Genomic DNA, 21,587 nt, shown 5'->3' on the forward strand with positions numbered 1-21,587 from the left:
TTTGAATATCATTTTAGAATACAATCTCTGCAGCTCTCTACATCCCCAGGGAACCCTAGGTAGTGGATCCATTCTCCCTGTAGAAGAATCATCAAACACTGATATTATTTTATTTAAGAGGTCTGGTGTAATTCCCAAAGTGTAATCACAGCACATGCCTTCTCTGAGACCCGGGCTTCCTTGGGGGGATTAAATTAATCAAGTTTTTGTCCTTTTAACAGACAGACCTGCTGCAGTCTGGGAGGCTCAGGATTTGCCACCAGGGTCAATGGAGAGCTGCAGGGGCGGGACATACTGTAGAGCAGGTGACAGCTAGGATAGGGATCTACTGTTGTGGCACCAGTAGGTCTACCAGCACCCTACAGTATACACTGTCCTTCAGTTGACTGCTAAGACAGTTCAGTGCACCGTACCCTTTTGGTATACTTTACTGCAGAAACCTTTACATTTTTTACAAGCCACAGTCCATAAAGGAGTTGGCAGGCAAAACTAGGGCTGCATTAGCATGTATCTTTACTAGGAGGAGAGGGATGGTTGTTAAAGTGTAAGTCTGCTGAGTTAGCAGTGCAGGCTTGGGGATTCAGATGATATGAGAGTGGAAGTTATACTGCCATAGTGAACTGCAGAAGAACATTGCATGTTAAAGTGCAGCAGTGAAGCAGAGAAACAGTCTGCCACAGTTCTCTTATCAGATAGCGAAACCAAAACTGGAGAGCCAAAACACTACAGCTGTTGAATCCCTCTTGACAAACCTCATGCATTGTATGCCAGGAAGCATAGGTAAATACAGTAGGCAGTCCTAATCCGAGTAGGATAGTACAATTCAACTATTTTAATGTAGTATGTGAATGGATAGAGGTTTGTTTGTTTGTCAGTCAGTTGGAGTTCAGTTTCAGTGGCCATGGACCAAGGTTGTTGACATCAGGATGTACAGAATGTTAGCCTGTAAGGGGGGCAAAAAGCTAATACAGTACACTGAAAGGAGCTGTGTGAATAACTTAATTATGTAGCAAAGGGACAATTGTTGGTTTAGGGATTGTAAGATAATCTTTTTGACAAATTCAATCATTTGACGTAATCATCCAGAGACCACTTCCGAATATGACACATAGCCTACCGATACTTATGCATGTGTAACATTCAAACACTATCGCCAAAATAATTTGTTTTGCATTCAAGGTAATTGTGAGGCTGCAGTGCATTAAAAGGCGTCAGTAACTCTAACAGTAACTCTAACGTCATCATAACACCCTACAGTACAGCCCCCCTCTAAGGCCTGGGTCCGGTGATCACACAGCTAGGGCCGGCTCTTACACAATGTCCTGCTGAGTCAGAGGTTCCATCTCGAATGGCACCATATTCCCTATTTTGTGCAATATACAGTATAGGGAATATGGCAGGGTTCCCCAATAGACAGCTAATGGGCCAAATTTGTCCCGTGGGTAATTTTATTTGGGCCCCCAAGTTGTTGGACATAAAAGACTGTAAAATCACCAGGAAATCAGCTCAAAGTAATTTTTATTTAGAAAATATGTTCTCAAACTTACAAGGGATTTCAGATAGGAGCTGGTTGCCATGGCTACTGACACACGCTGAAATGTGCGAAGGGAAACATTTATAATATGACAACATACCAAAAACAATTCTGTTGGAGGAGCTGAAATTGAGAAAATCTTACAACATGAGGCCAAAACCCCATTATATCATTCAGATATTGAAAGCCTCTGTGGTTAACCACATTGTTTTTACACACATTTAACCCCTTATTTTGGTTGGCACACAACTACTTCCATTCATTTGTATGGGTCATGTGACACATGTGTCTCCTTTTTATAGAATGGTCTTATTAGTTTGTAGGCCAAACCGTTTGGATGCTACAGACGTTTTTTTGAGAAGATTTTCGGGATGTCTCCTGGTCTGACAAACAGTGCAGTAGCTTTGCCACTTTCCACCGCAGATGCGACATAGGTTGTTGTGTTGAATTGAGACGCAGCCCATGCAGAAAAAAACAGATATCTCTAGTTTGATCTGCTGGGTTTTGATGGGGAATTTTTTATTATGTTACTTAGATTAAAGCACTGGTGCATCAGTAAACTCTAGGGGGTTTTAATAAAGAGAGAGCCACTGAAAATGGGCATGCAGTAGCATGATGGGGAAAAGGCATATCCACAGTATGCCAAGCCTGTTCATATCTGTTGATTTCACCTAGTCATGACTCATCAATAATTTACATCACATACCCTTATTACTGTGTAATTATACTAATGTAATTACTGTTACAAGTATTGTAATTACTAATGATTGTACTTGCACTGTACTTACAGCAGTAACCCTAGTAATCTTAGCTCTAACCCAAACTCTAGCTTCATGTCCACACCTCGGCTGAACCCCAACACTAACCCTAAGTACAGTATAAGTACAGTGTATTAAAGAGCACTGTAATATAAAGTGTAACTGACAGTTGATTAGATGAATCATTTTCATTGCAAGACAGTGGAAGGACACAATGCACAAATACAGTAGATCGAAAAAAGTAAAAAAATAAGCATTGGCATTCGCTGAGGACGAGAGACTGAATTGTGGACACAGTGACAACATGTTGTCTAAAGTCTCACCTTTCCCTCTCCAGTGGGCCTGCGAGGCGAATCCAATATGGCCGCCGTACTTGCGGTTGAACTCAGCCATGAGGGCTTTGTAAGGGTTGCGGATCATGACGATGCTGGCGTCAAAGGCTTCAATCTCCTTCTTGCCACTCTCATGTGTTTTAATGCAGATGGTCCTACCACTCCGCCAATGGTCTCGTTCACCTTTGAAGCCTTAGAAAAAAGTATATATATACAGTACCAGTCAAAAGTTTGGACACACCTACTCATTCAAGGGTTTTTCTTTATTTTTACTATTTTCTACATTGTAGAATAATAGTGAAGACATCAACACTATGAAATAACACATATGGAATCATGTAGTAACAAAAAAAGTGTTTAACAAATCAAAATATATTTTATATTTGAGATTCTTCAAAGTAGCCACCCTTTGCCTTAATGACAGCTTTGCACACTCTTGGCATTCTCTCAACCAGCTTCATTAGGTAGTCACCTGGAATTCATTTCAATTAACAGCTGTGCCTTGTTAAAAGTTCAAATAATTTATTTCTTTCTTAATGCGTTTGCGCCAATCAGTTGTGTTGTGACAAGGTAGTGGTGGTATACAGAAGATAGCCCTATTTGGTAAAAGTCCAAGTCCATATTATGGCAAGAAAAGCTCAAATAAGCAAAGTGAAACGACAGTCCATCGTTACTATAGGACATGAAGGTCAGTCAATGCAGAACATTTCAAGAACTTTGAAAGTTTCTTCATGTTCAGTCGCAAAAACCATCAAGCGCTCTGATGAAACTGGCTCTCATGAGGACCGCCACAGGAAAGGAAGACCTAGAGTTACCTCTGTTGCAGAGGATAAGTTCATTAGAGTTACCAGCCTCAGAAATTGCAACCCAAATAAATGCTTCACAGAGTTCAAGTAACAGACACATCTCAACTGTTCAGAGAAGACTTGAATCAGGCCTTCATGGTTGAATTGCTGCAAAGAAACCACTACTAAAGGACAACAATAATAAGAAGAGACTTGCTTGGGCCAAGGAATGAGCAATGGACATTAGACCTGTGGAAATCTGTCCTTTGGTCTGATGAGTCCATATCGGTTTCAACCGGCGTGTCTTTGTGAGACGCAGAGTAGGTGAACAGATGATCTCCGCATATGTGGTTCCCTCCGTGAAGCATGGAGGAGGAGGAGGTGTGATGGTACTTTGCTGGTGACACTGTCTGTGATTTATTTAGAATTCAAGGCACACTTACCCAGCATGGCTACCACAGCATTCTGTAGCGATACGCCATCTCATCTGGTTTGCCCTTCGTGGGACTATCATTTGTTTTTCAACTTGACAATGACCCAACACAATTCCAGGCTGTGTATGGGCTATTTGACCAAGAAGGAGAGTGATGGAGTGCTGCATCAGATGACCTGGCCTCCACAATCACCCAACCTCAACCTAATTTAACACTTTTTGGGTTTTTACATGATTCCATATGTGTTATTCCATAGTTTTGATGTCTTCAATGTAGAAAATAATACAAATAAAGAAAAACCCTTGAATGAGTAGGAGTTCTAAAACTTTGGACCGGTAGTGTATATATATATGGAAATGCTTAAAGTTTATTTTTTACTGTGTAAGTGACTGCATGACTTCCCAATGTATGACTACCCAGTACCCATGTCATCTTTTACGTCTAGGTGAGGCCTACAGTACCTTTGTTGTAGAGGGAGCCATCAAAGTAGTAGCTGCCTGTGTAGAAGCCGGTGGCCAGCTCTATGAGGTGGCGGGCCCAGGTGTTGCCAGCCCCGGGGAAGCTGGCCAGGGCAATCAGCTGCTTGGAACGTGTGGGCAGGAAGCGCCGGTCCATGCAGCGGTTATCTGAGGGATCACAGGATAGAACACAGGTCACACACGTGATACACAATAATGAATGAGAAAATTAAATACACAGACTTATGTGTTCCTTACTAAAAATAGTCTTATTAACCTGCCACAGAATTGAAATAGCTGGACAGTGAGTGAGAATGTCAAAGGGTCTCTGTACAGTAGGAATCTCCAATGGCTTCTGTAAGCCCCTGAAGGACTGGTGAACATAGACAGCTCTTTCAGGGTCATACATCCTAGACCTAGAGCAGACATGTGTTTCTACTATAGAGGAAAAAATATAGCAAAGGTCATGTATAATGCCTTTGAAATCCAGTCATTGCTTCAAATGTCCTGCACTGTACAGCACAAATCAATAACTTGCTTGTAACAGATGACATTTACATTCTGACTATCTCTGAAACTCACTTGGATAATACCTTTGATGATTCAGTGGTAGCAATACATGGTTATAACATCTACCGTAAAGACAGAAATGCCAATGGGGGCGGTGTTGCGGTCTATATTCAAAACAGTTCCTATATAGCTTAGAGAGGATATCATGTTAAATACTGTTAAAGTAATATGGCTACAGGTTCATCTGACTCACCTAAAGATCATTCTTGTGGGAAGCTGCTATAAACCACCAAGTGCTAATAGTCAGTATCTGGATAATATGTGTGAAGTGCTTGATAATGTACGTGATTTCAACAGAGAGGTATATTTTCTGGGTGATTTAAATATTGACTGGCTTTCATCAAGAAAAAACGTCAAACTGTAACCAGTGCCTGCAACCTGGTTCAGGTTACAGTCAACCTACCAGGGCAGTTGCAAACAGCACAGGAATGAAATCCTCAACATGTATTGATCACATCTTTACCAATGCTGCAGAAATGTGCTTTAAAGCAGTATACAAATCCATAGGATGTATTGATAACAATATAGTAGCCATATCTAGGAAAACCAAAGTTCCAAAGGCTGGGCGTAATATAGTGTATAAGAGGTCATACAATAAGTATTGAAATGATTCTCATGTTGATGATGTAATTAATATTTTCTGGTCTGTGGTGTGTAATGACGTAACGCGGGTCGTATAGAGGGGACCAAGGCGCAGCGTGTATAGTGCTCATATTTACTTTTTAATGATTACACTTCAACAAAACAACAAAACAACCGACAACAGTTCCGTCAGGACACTTGACAAAACTACCCACAAAAACTCAGGAAAAAAACCCCTACTTAAATATGATCTCCAATCAGAGGCAACGAGGACCAGCTGCCTCCAATTGGAGATCAACCCCCCAAAAAACAACAACATAAAAATAGAAAAAAATAGAACTAAAACATAGAAATAGAAAACATAGAAAAACACAAAACACCCCCTGTCACGCCCTGACCTACTCTACTATAGAAAATGACATCTTACTAGGGTCAGGACATGACAATAAGTATTCAGACCATTTACTCAGTACTTTGTTGAAGCACCTTTGGCAGCGATTACTGCCTTGATTCTTCTTGCTTATGACGTTACAAGCTTGGCACACCTGTATTTGGGGAGTTTCTCCCATTCTTCTCTGCAGATCCTCTCAAGCTCTGTCAGGTTGGATGGGGAGCGTCGCTGCCTAGCTACTTTCAGGTCTCTCCAGAGATATTCGATCCAGGCTCTGGCTGGGCCACTCAAGGACATTCAGAGACTTGTTGGAAGGTGAACCTACACCCGAGTATGAGGTCCTGAGCGGTCTGGAGCAGGTTTCATCAAGGATCTCTCTCTGTACTTTGCTCCATTCATCTTTCACTCGAGCCTGACTAGTCTCCCAGTCCCTGCCGCTGAAAAAATGCACCACAGCATGATGCCATGCTTCACTGCAGGGATGGTGCAACGTTTCCTCCAGATGTGACACTTGGCATTCAGGCCAAATAGTTCAATCTTGGTTTCATAAAACCAGAGAATCTTGTTTCTCATGGTCTGAAAGTCCTTTAGGTGCTGTTTGGCAAACTCCAAGCGTGCTGTCATGTGTCTTTTACTGAGGAGTGGCTTCCGTCTGGCCACTCTACTATAAAGGCCTGATTGGTGGAGTGCTGCAGAGATGGTTGTCCTTCTGGAAGGTTCTCCCATCCCCACAGAAGAACTCTGGAGCTCTGTCAGAGTGACCATCGGGTCCTTGCTCACCTCCCTGACCAAGGCCCTTCTCCCCCGATTGCTCAGTTTGGCCAGCCGGCCAGCTCTAGGAAGAGTCTTGGTGGTTCCAAACTTCTTCCATTTAAGAATGATGGAGGCCAATGTGTTTTTGGGGACATTCAATGCTGCAGACATGTTTTGGTGCCCTTCCCCAGAGCTGTGCCTCGACACAATCCTGTCTCAAAGCTCTTCGTACAATTCCTTCGACCTCTGGGCTTGGTTTTTGCTCTAACATGCACTGTCAACTGAAGGACCTGAAGGTGTCTGTGCCCTTCCAAATCATGTCCAATCAATTTAGTTTACCACAGGTGGACTCCAATCAAGTTGTAGAAACATCTCAAGGACGATCAATGGAAACAGGATTCACCTGTTTAAAAAAATATATATTTTATCCACTTCAGAATAAGGGTTGTAACGTAACAATATGTAGAAAAGGTCAAGGGGTCTGAATACTTTCCGAATGTAGTGGTGTAATAATGTTATATGATGTAATGTTTTATATTTAGTTTTATATGTAATGTAAGTGCCTTAATGTATTTGGACCTCAGGAAGAGTCACTGCTGCCTTGGCTAATGGGGATCCCTAACAAATACAAATACAATGACACTCTTGAACTAGAGATTGCCTCATATGTCTGTATATGTGCAGGAACTTGTATCACCCTTGATACAAGTTCCTGCTTAGCAACAGTGTAATGTGATGTACTACAAGGCAAAGGCCTGTGAGTAACATCACTGCGATGGTGTAAAGTACTTAAGTAAAAATATATTAAAGTAATACTTAAGTAGTTTGTTGGACTTTACTTTACTATTCATATTTTTTGACAACTTTTACTTTTACTTCACTACATTACTAAAGAAAATAATGTATTTTTTACTCCATACATTTTCCCTAACACCCAAAAATACTCGTTACATTTTCAATGCTTAGCAGGACAGGATTTTTTTTTCAAATTCACACACTTATGTGCTGTCTGGTTTGCTTAATATAAGGAATTTTACATTATTTATACTTTTACTTTTACTGTTGATACTTAAGTATATTTTAGCAATTACATTTACTTGTAATACTTAAGTATGTTTAAAACCAAGTAGTATTTTACTGGATGACTCACTTTTACTTGAGTCTTTACTTTTACTCGAGTATGACAATTGAGTACTTTTTCCACCACTGTGTGACTGCAGGACTTGGTTGGTGTGAGAGCAGCCCTGTGGTGGTTATGATGTTGCAACTCTGGAGACTGTTTAAGGAAGCAAGAGATGTTACAATACGTCAGTTTGTGTTCTGGGACAGCTGTTGATGCACAGGCTTTCGTCATACTGGAGCAGAAAATAAAGGTCACATGAATCATGGCCAGTGATTAAGAAACAAAGAATTGTGTAATTTACATAGCCAATGTGTATACTATAGAATGTTTAGTTTTTAAAATATATTTGACTGTTTTTTTATTGTATCCTTATATAATATGACTGGTCCAGAACAGTATGTTGTACATTGTTTATTAGAGCCTCTATTTCCAGTTCTGAATGTAAGAAGAGCTGCTGCAGCAATAGGGCAGCATTGCTCACAGCCTCTCTGGGCATCCATCCACTGAGGTGAGAGAAAACAGCAGCAGCAGCATCCATGGTGATGGTAAAGTGTAGTGTAAAGTGTGGTGTCTCGCAGGGCAGCTCTCTATGCCCTCTACTCTTTTTTATTTTTACCAATGACCTGCCATGTGTGTCCATGTATGCTGATGATTTAACCATATGCGCATCAGCAACCACAGCTAATGAAGTCACTGAAACCCTTAACAAAGAGTTGCAGTCTGTTTTGGAATGGGTGGCCAGTAATAAACTAACCCTGAAAATCTCTAAAACTAAGAGCATTGTATTAGGTACAAATCATTCCTTAAGTTCAAAACCTCAGCTGAATCTGGTAATGAATGGTGTGACTGTTGAACAAGTTGAAGAGACTAAATTACTTGGCGTTACCTTAGATTGTAAACAGTCATGGTCAAAACATATAGATTCAATGGTTGTAAAGATGGGAGAGGTCTGTCCCTAATAAAGAGTTGCTCTGCTTTTTTGACACCACACTCCACAAAGCAAGTCCTGCAGGCTCTAGTTTTATCTTATCTTGATTATTGTCCAGTCATATGGTCAAGAGCTGCAAAGAAAGACCTGGCTAAGCTGCAGCTGGCACAGAACAGAGCGGCACGTCTTGCTCTTCATTGTAATCCGAGGGCTAATATTAATACTATGCATTCCAGTCACTCTTGGCTAAGAGTTGAGGAAATTCCAAACTGTTTGCATAATTAATTTACACACAGCACTGACACACACACTTACCGCACCAGACATGCCACCAGGAGTCTTTTCACAGTACCCAGGTCCAGAACAAATTCAAGGAAACGTACAGTATTATACAGAGCCATGAGTGCATGGACCTCTCTTCTATGTTATATAGCGCAAGTGAACAGCAAACCTGGTTTCAAAAAACAAATAAAGCAACAACTCACGGCACAACACCTCTCCCCAATGTGACCTACTTGTTGTGTGTATGTACTTATAGATGCACACACACACTACATGTTCATGTTTTTAAATGTAAATTGTAATGTCTTTTATCTGCAATGTATTTTTTGTTATTTATCGGACCCCAGTAAGACTAGCTGTTGCCATTGGTGTCGGCTAATGGGAATCATAATAAATCAAATCAACTGGTGATGGTGTGAAAGCAGTGGGCTAGCTGTTTCACAAGAACACTCTCACCCATGCTCAGAAACACTGTACACAAATGGTTTCCTGTACCACTTCCAGCACTCTGCCATTCTCATCAAAAGCATCAAAACAAATATATGGAAATCCATCCTTTAATATGAATAATATTGGTAATGGTAATTGATGTAGTTAGATCCAGTCACTACAACTAGAGAGGGCTTAGAAGGATGAGGTCAGTGGCAGATAGTGGCTTGTTTACCTTGGACCTGTGTCTGGTACACCACAAAGTACTCGTCATTCCCACAGCTCTCAAACTCCTCGCCATGGCAGCGGTGCAGGCACATGTCCTCATCCTCCATCTCATGGAGGGAGAAGTGGGGGGTGGGGAACCCACAGAGACACCTGTCTCCAGCCAGGACCGCTAGGGATAGCTCCTGGAGGACAGGAAGGAGGGAGCACAGGGACATCAGAGAGAGAAAGATGATGTATACGCATATGATACACACACTCCCACACTGTAAAAAATAATCTAGTTGTTTCAACAAGTTATTATTAAGTAACTAGTTCCACAGCCTTTTTTTGTTTACTCAACTTTTCGGTCCATGTGCTACCTGAACTTAAAATGTTTAGCTCTAACTTGAGAAAACTTAGGCAAAAACTCAGTAAATGTAAAATGGTGTGTTTGCTCAACTTGTCTCACATGTTCATTCAACTATAAGGCTGTGGAACTGGTTACACACACACACACACACACACACACACACACACACACACACACACACACACACACACACACAGTGCTTTTAACATACAATGTTTTCAACTTAAATATTTGACACACATTGACATCACATTGGCGTCTTACATCAGCACTTACTTAATAATAAATAGTTGAAACAACTCAATTTATTTTACAGTGGAAGCATGTGCAGGCACACATACACATGACATGTACGCACACATGCACATAACACAAATACACCTGCTCTCACTCAAACAGTACCAAGCAAACAGACATCACAATCTCACACATCACAATATGTACATTTCCCTCACCTTCTCCGTGCACATGTCCACACACTTCTCCACTGACATGTTCTGGATGACAGCGCTGATGGGCAGGGCCAGGGTGATGTTGTCAGGCCTGTGGAAGCACCCCTTAAAGATGGCACTCCCATCTGAACCAAGGACAAACACAACATACTAGATTAGTATCAATCACTAACACATTTTCATGTGTGTTCTGACTGAACAAAGCTTTCAGTTTGACCCCTATAGTACATTTTACATTTACATTTTAGTAATTTAGCAGACGCTCATATCCAGAGCGACTTACAGTAGTGAATGCATACATTTCATACATTTTCTTCTCCGTACTGGTCCCCCGTATCCACTGACCCCTCCCTTGGCCTCACTAGGAACCTAACAGCAAATAACAGGCCCAGCCATACTGTAGAACAGCAAATAACAGGCCCAACCGTACTGTAGAACAGCAAATAACAGGCCCAGCCATACTGTAGAACAGCAAATAACAGGCCCAGCAAATAACAGGCACATTGACACTCTCGCTCGCTTTCTCTGTCTCTCAGTTCAGCTATTCTCTGTCAATAAGACCATCTTCCTCTATCTTCTCCGCCTGTCGTCTCACAAAAGACACCCTTTCCTTTTTTGATAATGAAATGTTTCATTGGAGCTTCCTCGGCTAGCGTGTCACTTAACTATTGTCACGATTCCCACCGACGGTGACGCCCCGTCCTGCTCGGGTGGCGCTCGGCGGTCGTCGTCACCGGCCTATTAGCTACCACTGATTCCCTTTTTTGGTTTTCCCTTTTTTTGGTTTTGTGCACCTGTGTTTAGTTTGGGTAATTAGCGGGGCTATTTAATTTAGCTGGTCCGCTTCTGTGTTGTGCGGGATTATTTCGTTACTGACGGCTCATGTTCGTGTCGGCGCTGTTTTACGCCGTGTGTGTTTTCTCCCGTGTGTTTGGGAATATTTGTTTTGTGTGTGAGTGTACACTAAATACGCCACTACCCTGTGCTCGCTGCTTCCTGTGCCTCATTCCTTCACCACGACTACCAAGCCCTTACAACTATATAAATTATCAGCTCAGGGCCCAAGAACTAGAGCACCTTTCTAACTGTATTAGGTCTGTGTGTCTGAATCATCATGGTAACATATCATAGATGCAAATATTAAGCTGCATGAAGTGCATGTATGTTAGCCTAGGTCTAATGTGTGGGGAGACTACACATGATCTTTCTGATTTAGTATTACAAATAGGTATATAAAGATAGGGGAAAGGGACATGATAACGGGAAAGGAAAGGGTGAAAGAGAGGTAGGAGTTTTTACTCAGAAAACTGGGTCTTATGTCTCTACAAACGTTCTGCTGCTGATCAGAGGGGAAAATGGGAGGCTGCACTGTTTCCCAGGCAACCTGATGATAACAGTCTGCAGTGCAGAGGACAACAGAGGGCGAAACATTCTCCAGTTCATTTCCTCTTTTGAAGCATGCAGCAGGGTTTTTGTCACATGATTACTGCGATCAGGGTCAGAGGTGTCAGAGCATGCTCAAACACATTTGAAAAAGAGCAATGCTCAGCCATCTGGAATATGCATGCTTCCGCAAACAGGAAAAAAGGAGAAATAACAACAATTACAGGACAGTGTTGTTATTTTAACCCTGAATATAAACAAACTTGGAGCCTTTGCCAATAGATATATTACCATAGACTGTGGATTGGTGTCTATGTGCTTATCGTTTAAGAGACCTAGGAGATAGTAGAAGTGTGGGAGGAGGAACATTTTGAGAGGGAGTAACAGGAGAGGGAGGAGGTGCACCCTACCCTGTTGCCTCTGAACATCCTATCACACTTAACTACCTGTCCCACCCATAGACATTAAAATCATAGTGATAACGCGGACATCATCCATGTATTCCTGTGGAAAACTCCTGATGGTGTATGAAGCCGGAAGTATTTGAATTTGAAGTGTGCTATATTGCTGAATGGGCCTGAATGGCACCAAAAAATCGCTAAGGATCATGTGGTCGTTTTCATCCTGCCTGAGAGAGTCAACCAGAAGCCTCCTCGTAGCCTGCCGGCCCGTGATTGGTCTATGTCAGCACGTGGTCCTGTGTGACGATAAATGTAGTAGTATTTAATGAAATATCTAGATTTGTATTGAACTTTAAAATAATTCACTGTGGGGATCAAACTTGATAATTTTAGAGTCCAACACGACTGTCTCGATTTTTTTGATTTAGCCCTTTGGCGATCGTAGGCTTTCTAGGGCAGACCAGGGTTTTTGTTCTCACAAAACGAGAGCCATGTTAAAGTGAAAAACACGGCTCGCTGGGGTAGGTAGCACAGCTCGTTGGGGGGAAAGTAAACAACTAAACCGGGTTGCACCCGACCCTGGCAAAAGTATTCACCGTCAAAACCACCAAAAACTAAATATTTTATTAGCATCATTTATTAGCATTGATTGCAAAACAGTGCCAGGGACTGCGTAGAATCCTTTCAAGTATCTACTTTGCAGTTAGTTAACCTATAATGTTTTTTTTGCATTTTAGCCTATAATATGAGGTAGAAGTCAGTCATGTTGAAAGAGAACAGCACTGTGGTATGATTGCCTGGCTGCTCCTATCAGTACCCCTCTGTGTGTCATTGTGTGGGGTGCACCATGCCCCCTTAGTGGAGTACCCATGCCCAGGTGGAGTGTGGTGATAGGTGGTTAAAGCTCACAGTGGCGCGCTGACTCCTGGCTCAGCTCCAGTCTGTAGATGGACAGGCGATTGGCCCCTCCACACAGGTTGCCCTTGTCGCCCTTACACTGCATGATGCATTCACTCTCAGAGGTGTTGGGGGCCTGAATCTTGTGGCCACAGTAGCACTCCGCCCCAAACTCTAGGCCTGAATACAGGTATCCCCTGGTGAAAGGAAAACAGAGGGGGTTAACATGTTAATATCATCAATAATGGGGGGATCACGTGACCCTTGAACAAGGTGGCCGCATGAACTGACAGCTCCGCACAAGTAATTTCCAATTCTTATTCTTACCTTCACTTCAAGTTAAACCCCATTAGCTTTAGTCAAAAAAGACATGGTGGTTACAAAAGTCGACATTACATGTGACATTTTTGCGCTGACTCGAGCTGACTCCGATGATACCCCCTGTCCGGGGGTATCATCGGATGGGGCCACAGTGTCTCCTGACCCCTCCTGTCTCAGCCTCCAGTATTTATGCTGCAGTAGTTTATGTGTCGGGGGGCTAGGGTCAGTCTGTTATATCTGGAGTATTTCTCCTGTCTTATCCGGTGTCCTGTGTGAACTTAAGTATGCTCTCTCTAATTCTCTCTTTCTCTCTTTCTTTCTTTCACTCTCTCGGAGGACCTGAGCCCTAGGACCATGCCTCAGGACTACCTGGCATGATGACTCCTTGCTGTCCCCAGTCCACCTGGCCGTGCTGTTGCTCCAGTTTCAACTGTTCTGCCTGCGGCTATGGAACCCTGACCTGTTCACCGGACGTGCTACCTGTCCCAGACCTGCTGTTTTCAACTCTCTAGAGGCAGCAGGAGCAGTAGAGATACTCTCAATGATCGGCTACGAAAAGCCAACTGACATTTACTCCTGAGGTGCTGACTTGTTGCACCCTCGACAACTACTGTGATTATTATTATTTGACCATGCTGGCCATTTATGAACATCTGAACATCTTGGCCATGTTCTGTTATAATCTCCACCCGGCACAGCCAGAACAGGACTGGCCACCCCTCATAGCCTGGTTCCTCTCTAGGTTTCTTCCTAGGTTTTGGCCTTTCTAGGGAGTTTTTCCTAGCCACCGTGCTTCTACACCTGCATTGCTTGCTGTTTGGGGTTTTAGGTTGGGTTTCTGTACAGCACTTTGATATATCAGCTGATGTAAGAAGGGCTATATAAATACATTTTATTTGATTTGAGGAAGACCAAGAACAAGGAGAGTAATCTCTGATGAAATTCGGGCGACTGTGATGGACCATATGGTTAACCATGGTTTGACCTTGAGAGATGCTGTGTAGAGAGTGCAGCCCAATCTGAGCCGCTTCACCTTAGCATCCATCATCCAGACGTTCCAAAATGAGAATAGGTATGCACTGCAAACATTGAACCTATCTACTACATTTACTACTTGTCAGTAGTACAACATAAAGCACAGCATGGGGAAACAGAGTAAATGTTTCATGTATTACTGTATGTATAAAATTGGGAGCTATACTACTTTGTAACATGTTTATCTTGTATACTGAACTACTGCAGTGTTTACTGTACTGTATGCTATTTTGTTTTTGTCCAACTGAAAGATGGTAACCACATGGTGGTAGAACGCGTCTATTTACAGACAAACAGGAGGCTGCCATTGTGCAAATGGTAGTTGAAAATAATGTTAACAACAGATTATTGAAAACCCTACCATCTTCCATGATTTTGATTGCTGTGTTTCATTTTGCAAGAATTCTGTGGGGTTTGGGGGAATTGGCTAACGGTTTAGTGTTTTGTGTTTAGAGTTCAGAGTACCTGAAACGTTTCAGCAAATGTGTGTTAACAATTGGGAAAAACCGTAACTTATTTCCGGATATCTTCGGACCTAACCACAATTAACTTTTCTCAACATCATATGGAGGATCTACTCTGTGCTACTGAGTTCGTATGACAGCTCGGTAGCTAGCTCAAGCTGAAACACGTTAGCCACACCTCATGCTCTTCACAGACTTTGTGGTTGTGTGATCTAGTGGGAACCCGTTAGCACTGCAGACTCTGGTGCCTTCTTGCCGTGGGCTCAGAAGAAAAGAGAAAATTGTGTCGTTTTTGTTTTGTCAACTGCTCAGTATGTTCTTTCTGAAGTAGGCTATGGGAATTTTGTAACTTTTTCCACCTTGGCTTAGTGCTAGTGCGCTAGCTGACTGACATCTGGAATCTATCTATTTTGGATAAGAGCAAATGTTATTTGGATAAATAGCTTATGTTAGCTGGCTGGCTAGCTTGCTAAGTTAAATGCATTTAGCTAACATTATTTTATGTTTGGTTAGATGGTGTTATGTACCCTACCAGTCAGTTTGGGGTTTTAGGCTGGGTTTCTGTACAGCACTTTGAGATATCAGCTGATGTAAGAAGGGCTATATAAATACATTTGATTTGATTTGAATAGCAGCAGAAAAAGACTCAGAGAAACAACTAGCTTCAGAAAAAGCTAGCGCCATTAGCCAGGAGCATGAGGACTGTCCCTTCCCGAGGCCCAACAACTGCCAACCTCATCCTCTGTTGAAGACATCCTTTCTGAACTGAGATCCAAACATACAGAACTCAACATCAAACTCAGCTCAGTGTGATAGGGGACAAAGTGACAACCCTGGGAAATGCCTTGCCTGACATCAACAACAAGATAGCCATCAACGTGGGGCGCCTGGATGAGCCAGAGTGGGGAATACAGTCATTGGAAAACTCAATGGCAGATGCAGTGAAAACAATATCATATGCTGAAAAGGAAACAGAGCATCTGGAAGAGAAAACAGAGGACCTGGAAAATAGGGGGTGAAGGAATAACTGTGTTCTATTAACCCTGTCCGAAAAAAAGAGGGAAACATGTCACTGATCCGCTACCTACAACATAAGCCCCCAGAGTGGCTTCACCTGTCCACCAACAGGCCCATAGAACTCGAGAGAGCTCACCGAGCACTGAGGCCCCCACCAGCAGCCAGACAACCACCGCGCCCAATCGCCATACGTTTCCTGAGATTTCACTGACAAGGAATGAGTGCTACAGGTGATGAAAATCAACGCCATTACAGTGTAAAACGCTAAACTCACCTTGCACCAAGACCTGTCTGTCAGCTGGAATACGTCGAAAGCGCTGAGAGTTTGACGAGGTGAAGAAACACTTCAATAACCGAGGCCTCTTCAGGGGATTCAAATACCCAAACGAGTTCAGGATTCTTCACCAATGAGCCCTGTCACACTTCAAAACTCCCGAAGAGGCAAATAGGTTTTTGAAGGACAATCCTGGCCACCGAGAAACGGACCAATGACTAAAAGTGATTACTGTTATTACTATTGGAGGTGAGACAACATATCTGCCATCCAATAACCCAGCCACCCCACGAAATGTAATTATAGCCGTCTATTTATTATTTTTTGGGGCTGCGTGAGGGATAGGCCCTATAGCCTAACCTAGGCCCGCTAAAGATTTTGCCTACTTTTATTTCCACATTTTTAGCCCCTTTTTCGATCTTGTCTCATCACTGCAACTCCCCAAAGAGCTCGGGAGGCGAAGGTGGAGTCATGTGTCTTCCGAAACATGACCCGCCAAGCCACGCTTCTTAACACCCACCCGCTTAACCCGGAAGCCAGCCGCACCAATGTGTCGGAGGAAACACCGTTTAACTGATGACCGTAGTCAGCCTGCTGGCACCCGGCCCGCCACAAGGAGTCGCTAGAGCGCGATGAGCCAAGTAAAGCCCTCCCGGCCATACCATCCCTTAACCCACGCGAAGCTGTGCCAATTGTACGCCACCCTATGGGACTCCCGATCAAGGCCGGTTGTGATACAGCTGCTTGGGAGGCGACTTACTTCCCCTTATATGTCAAGTGAGAAAATTCACCATTTACAGCCTGTTATCTTGTTTGTAGAACATATAGGCTATTTGGCAGACAAAGTGATCAGACACTGTGTGAATTCAATATTTGGCCTATAGCTTACTTTTTAATTTAAAGTCGACGGGACTGTAGTGGAGAAGGTTGAAAGTTTTAAGTTCCTCGGTGTACACATCACGGACAAACTGAATTGGTCCACCCACACAGACAGCGTGGTGAAGAAGGCGCAACATCGCCTCTTCAACCTCAGGAGGCTGAAGAAATTTGGCTTGTCACCAAAAACACTCACACACTTTTACAGATGCACAATCGAGAGCATCCTGTCGGGCTGTATCACCGGCTGGTACGGCAACTGCTCCGCCCACAACCGTAAGGCTCTCCGGAGGGTAGTGAGGTCTGCACAACGCATCACCGGGGGCAAACTACCTGCCCTCCAGGACACCTACACCACCTGATGTCACAGGAAGGCCAAAAAGATCATCAAGGACAACAACCACCCGAGCCACTGCCTGTTCACCCCGCTATCATCCAGAAGGCGAGGTCAGTACAGGTGCATCAAAGCTGGGACCGAGAGACTGAAAAACAGCTTCTAACTCAAGGCCATCAGACTGTTAAACAGCCATCACTAACATTGAGTGGCTTCTGCCAACATACAGACTCAATCTCTAGCCACTTTAATAATTAATCATTGGATGTAATAAATGTAACACTAGTCACTTAAACAATGCCACTTTATATAATGTTTACATACCATACATTACTCATCTCATATGTATACACTGTACTCTATACCATCTACTGCATCTATGCTGTTCGGCCATCGCTCATCCATATATTTATATGTGCATATTCTTAATCATTCCTTTACACTTGTGTGTATAAGGTATTTGTTGTGAAATTGTTAGATTACTTGTTAGATATTACTGTACGGTCGGAACTAGAAGCACAAGCATTTCGCTACACTCGCATTAACATCTGCTAACCATGTGAATGCAACCAATAAAATGTAATTTCATTTCATTTGAACAATCGGACCCATAGCACTTTCGAATGGCTAGATGTTCTTTACCATTCGGCCATCAGATTTGCCACCAATGCTCCTTATAGGACACATCACTGCACTCTATACTCCTCTGTAAACTGGTCATCTCTGTATACCCATCGCAATACCTACTGGTTGATGCTTGTTTTTAAAACCCTCTTAGGCCTCACTCCCCCTATCTGAGATACCTACTGCAGCCCTCATCCTCCACATACAATACCTGTTCTGCCAGTCACATTCTGTTAAAGGTCCCCAAAGCACTCACATCCCTGGGTCACTCCTCTTTTCAGTTCGCTGCAGCTAGCGACTGGAACGAGCTGCAAAAAACACTCAAACAGGACCGTTTTATCCACATCTCTTCATTCAAAGACTCAATCATGGACACTCTTACTGACTGTTGTGGCTGCTTTGCGTGATGTATTGTTATCTCTACCCTCTTGCCCTTTGTGCTGTTGTCTGTGCCCAATAATGTTTGTACCATGTTTTGTGCTGCTACCATGTTGTGCCGCTGCCATGTTGTGTTGCTACCATGTTGTTGTCATGTTGTGTTGCTACCATGCTGTGTTTTCATCTGTTGCTGCCATGCTATGTTGTTGTTTGAGGTCTCTCTTTATGTAGTGATGTGTGTTTTATCCTATATTTTGTCCTATATTTTTTTTTAAATTGTAATTCTCCGTCCCCGCAGGAGGCCTTTTGCCTTCTGGAAGGCCATCATTGTAAATAAAGTTACGTTTTTCTTAGCTGACTTGCCTAGGTATAATAAAAATAAAAATAACATTTAACTTTCAGATCACGCCTTTGTCCGCCTTCGCTTTGACCTCTGTAAAAACATCCCGAGGTCAAAGACCTGGAAATTCAACACCTCCATGTTATGAAACAAAGCATTCCATTCATTGGTCACTAAATGGATAGACAACTACTGTACTCACAAGACAAGAAAGACTCTCCTGTTTCTCCGGCCACAATGTGGGACGCTGCCAAAGCCACACTAAGAGGTCAGTGCCACCTGGAGTCAACCTAAAGCAGCCAAAGTCAACCTAACAGTGTTGCTCGTCCTTCCGGCCCATAAGCTTGCTGGATTTTGACTACAGCATAATTACCAAATTGCTCGCCAAAGACTAAACACTCCTCTTTCCAAAATAACAAAAAAGTACCAAACTAGATTTACTAGAGACAGATACTTTTCTGATTACTTCGCCATCTTTTTGATATTATAGATCAAGTAAACGCACAGAAGACCCCTGTCCTGCTGGCTTCACTGGATGCTGAGAAAGCGTTCAACAGGATGGAGTGGAGCTTTCTGTTCTCAGTCTTAGAAAAGTTCAATATGGACCCAAACTTTATTAAAGGATGCTCGCTGTCCCCTCTGCTCTACGTATTGGGGGTGGAGCCTTTGGTGGAGTTGATAAGGAGCAATCCAAGTATTATGGGTGTTTATGCAGGCGGCCTTCAGCACAAGATTTCACTCCACGCGGAGGATGTCTTGCTCTACATATCCCACATCCTGAGAAATCAAGAGGACAAGTACATTAGAGTGTCTAGTTTGAGAATCACACGCCTCACAAGTCCTCAACTGGCAGCTTCATTAAATAGTACCTGCAAAACACCAGTCTCAACGTCAACAGTGAAGAGGCAACTCCGGGATGCTGGCCTTCTAGGCATCTTAATCTTTTTTTTTATTGGCAAGTCTGAGATATGGCTTTTTCTTTAAATATACTATTTAATAAAGCTGACAGTTGAGGACTTGTGAGACGTCTGTTTCTCAAACTAGACACTCTAATGTACTTGTCCTCTTGCTCAGTTGGGCACCAGTGCCTCCCACTCCTCTTTCTATTCTGGTTAGAGCCAGTTTGCACTTTTCTGTGAAGGGAGTAGTACACAGCGTTGTACAAGATCTTCAGTTTCCTGGCAATTTCTCGCATGGAATAGCCTTCATTTCTCAGAACAAGAATAGACTGATGAGTTTCAGAAGAGAATATGTTTCTTGCCATTTTGAGCCTGTAACCGAACCCACAAATGCTGACGCTCCAGATACTCAACAGGTCTAAAGAAGGCCAATTTTATTGATTCTTTAATCAGCACAACAGTTTTCAGCTGTGCTAACATAATTGCAAAAGGGTTTTCTAATGATCAATTAGCCTTTTAAAATGATAAACTTGGATTAGCTAACACAATGTGCCATTGGAATACAGGTGTGATGGTTGCTGATAATGGGCCTCTGTACGCCTATGTAGATATTCCATAAAAAAATCTGCCGTTTCCAGCTACAACAGTCATTTACATTTACATTAACAATGTCTACACTGTATTTCTGATCAACTTGATGTTATTTTAATGGACAAAAATCGTACTTTTCTTTTAAAAAAACAAGGACATTTCGAAGTGACGACAAACCCTTGAACGGTAGTGTAATGTATATGCATGTGTTTTGGAGTTGTAGAGAAATTACCAGATTTTTGCAATCTATACATACTGTACTGTACTTCTGCACACAAAATATTAGATGTACAGTTTGATATGACCCTGTGTCTCTATCTTCAGAATGCTCAGCAGGAATTTGTTCTGGATCCAGACATAGAAAATGTGTTTATGACTATCACATACTTTGATAAAACATTTATTATCTACTGTGATCTTCTAATTCCTCTCCTACATTTAAAATGTGGATTGACCAGATTGTTAATTTTCTTCCTCTTTAAAAGTTCACTTATGACCTCTGCAAGAGACAGCCCAGGTCTAATGGACTCTGGTCTCCACTATTCAACTATATTTCAAACTGGACAGAGTGAATGGGGTGATTAAGGAAATGTGTGTATATACAGTACATGTTGTGTAAGGTGCTGTAAAACTAATTATCTGTTTGTTGTCTCAGCTAAAGCTGGAAATAGCTAACATGATCACATATAGTGTTGCTGCAAATGTGATGTTTAATTTTATTTTATTTTTTTATATTTGTCTGCCACATATGTGGAATGTGTTTTGTTTGTTGATTGAAAAATAAGAGAACTTAATAAAACTATATCATCAATAATAACAGAGAGGCTCTGTGTCACACAATAATATTATGCATTGCTTGCAACATGATAAGAAATAAAAATGTTCCTACAGCAGCAATACTCTCAGGGCTTCTAGTACTGCCTGACAATCTGTAACCATCTTGTCTCACCAACTGCAGTCTGCAATATCTGATCAAAGGTAAGTGGTCTTGTATTTCAGAACTCGATTATGCATGCAGTAGCAAGACACACGTCAGCCTCTCTCTCAGCAGCTCTCTCTGCAGTCAGTCCAGTAATAGGGTGATTGACTCATAGACAGTCAGCTGGGTAACTAGCAGTTTCCTCACTCGCCCTCTTCAAGATGAAGTGAGCCCTCTGGGTGGACAAGGGTGGGACCAGAGAGAGATTGCATGCATTAATACTACACCAAGACACCAGAGCTTTTTAAAGAAATACATTTTCCAGGGTGATGCTGATTACGAAGTCCATGCAGAGTACAATATTCTGGAAGGCTCTATCCATCAAACACACATGGCCTGTATACTCCTTGGGGTACAGTAACCTGGCAGTGGCACATGAGAGATGC

At 42.5% G+C, this 21,587-nt stretch overlaps 1 protein-coding gene across 3 annotated transcripts in view; it reads right to left on the reverse strand.

Moving 5' to 3' along the window:
- Positions 1-21,587, reverse strand: part of LOC115164433 (WSC domain-containing protein 2) — an 83,763-nt gene that overhangs the window by 3,163 nt on the left and 59,013 nt on the right. For all 3 annotated transcript variants that reach the window (XM_029716893.1, XM_029716895.1, XM_029716896.1), the window contains 5 exons: positions 13,082-13,266; positions 10,392-10,513; positions 9,595-9,769; positions 4,305-4,469; positions 2,616-2,816 (listed from right to left, as the gene is read on the reverse strand). In XM_029716893.1, the coding sequence (XP_029572753.1) occupies positions 2,616-2,816; positions 4,305-4,469; positions 9,595-9,769; positions 10,392-10,513; positions 13,082-13,266 (848 nt within the window). The remainder of the gene's footprint in view (positions 1-2,615; positions 2,817-4,304; positions 4,470-9,594; positions 9,770-10,391; positions 10,514-13,081; positions 13,267-21,587) is intronic.

This window comes from Salmo trutta, chromosome 27 (genome assembly GCF_901001165.1).
Source record: "Salmo trutta chromosome 27, fSalTru1.1, whole genome shotgun sequence".
Classification (NCBI taxonomy): domain Eukaryota; kingdom Metazoa; phylum Chordata; class Actinopteri; order Salmoniformes; family Salmonidae; genus Salmo; species Salmo trutta.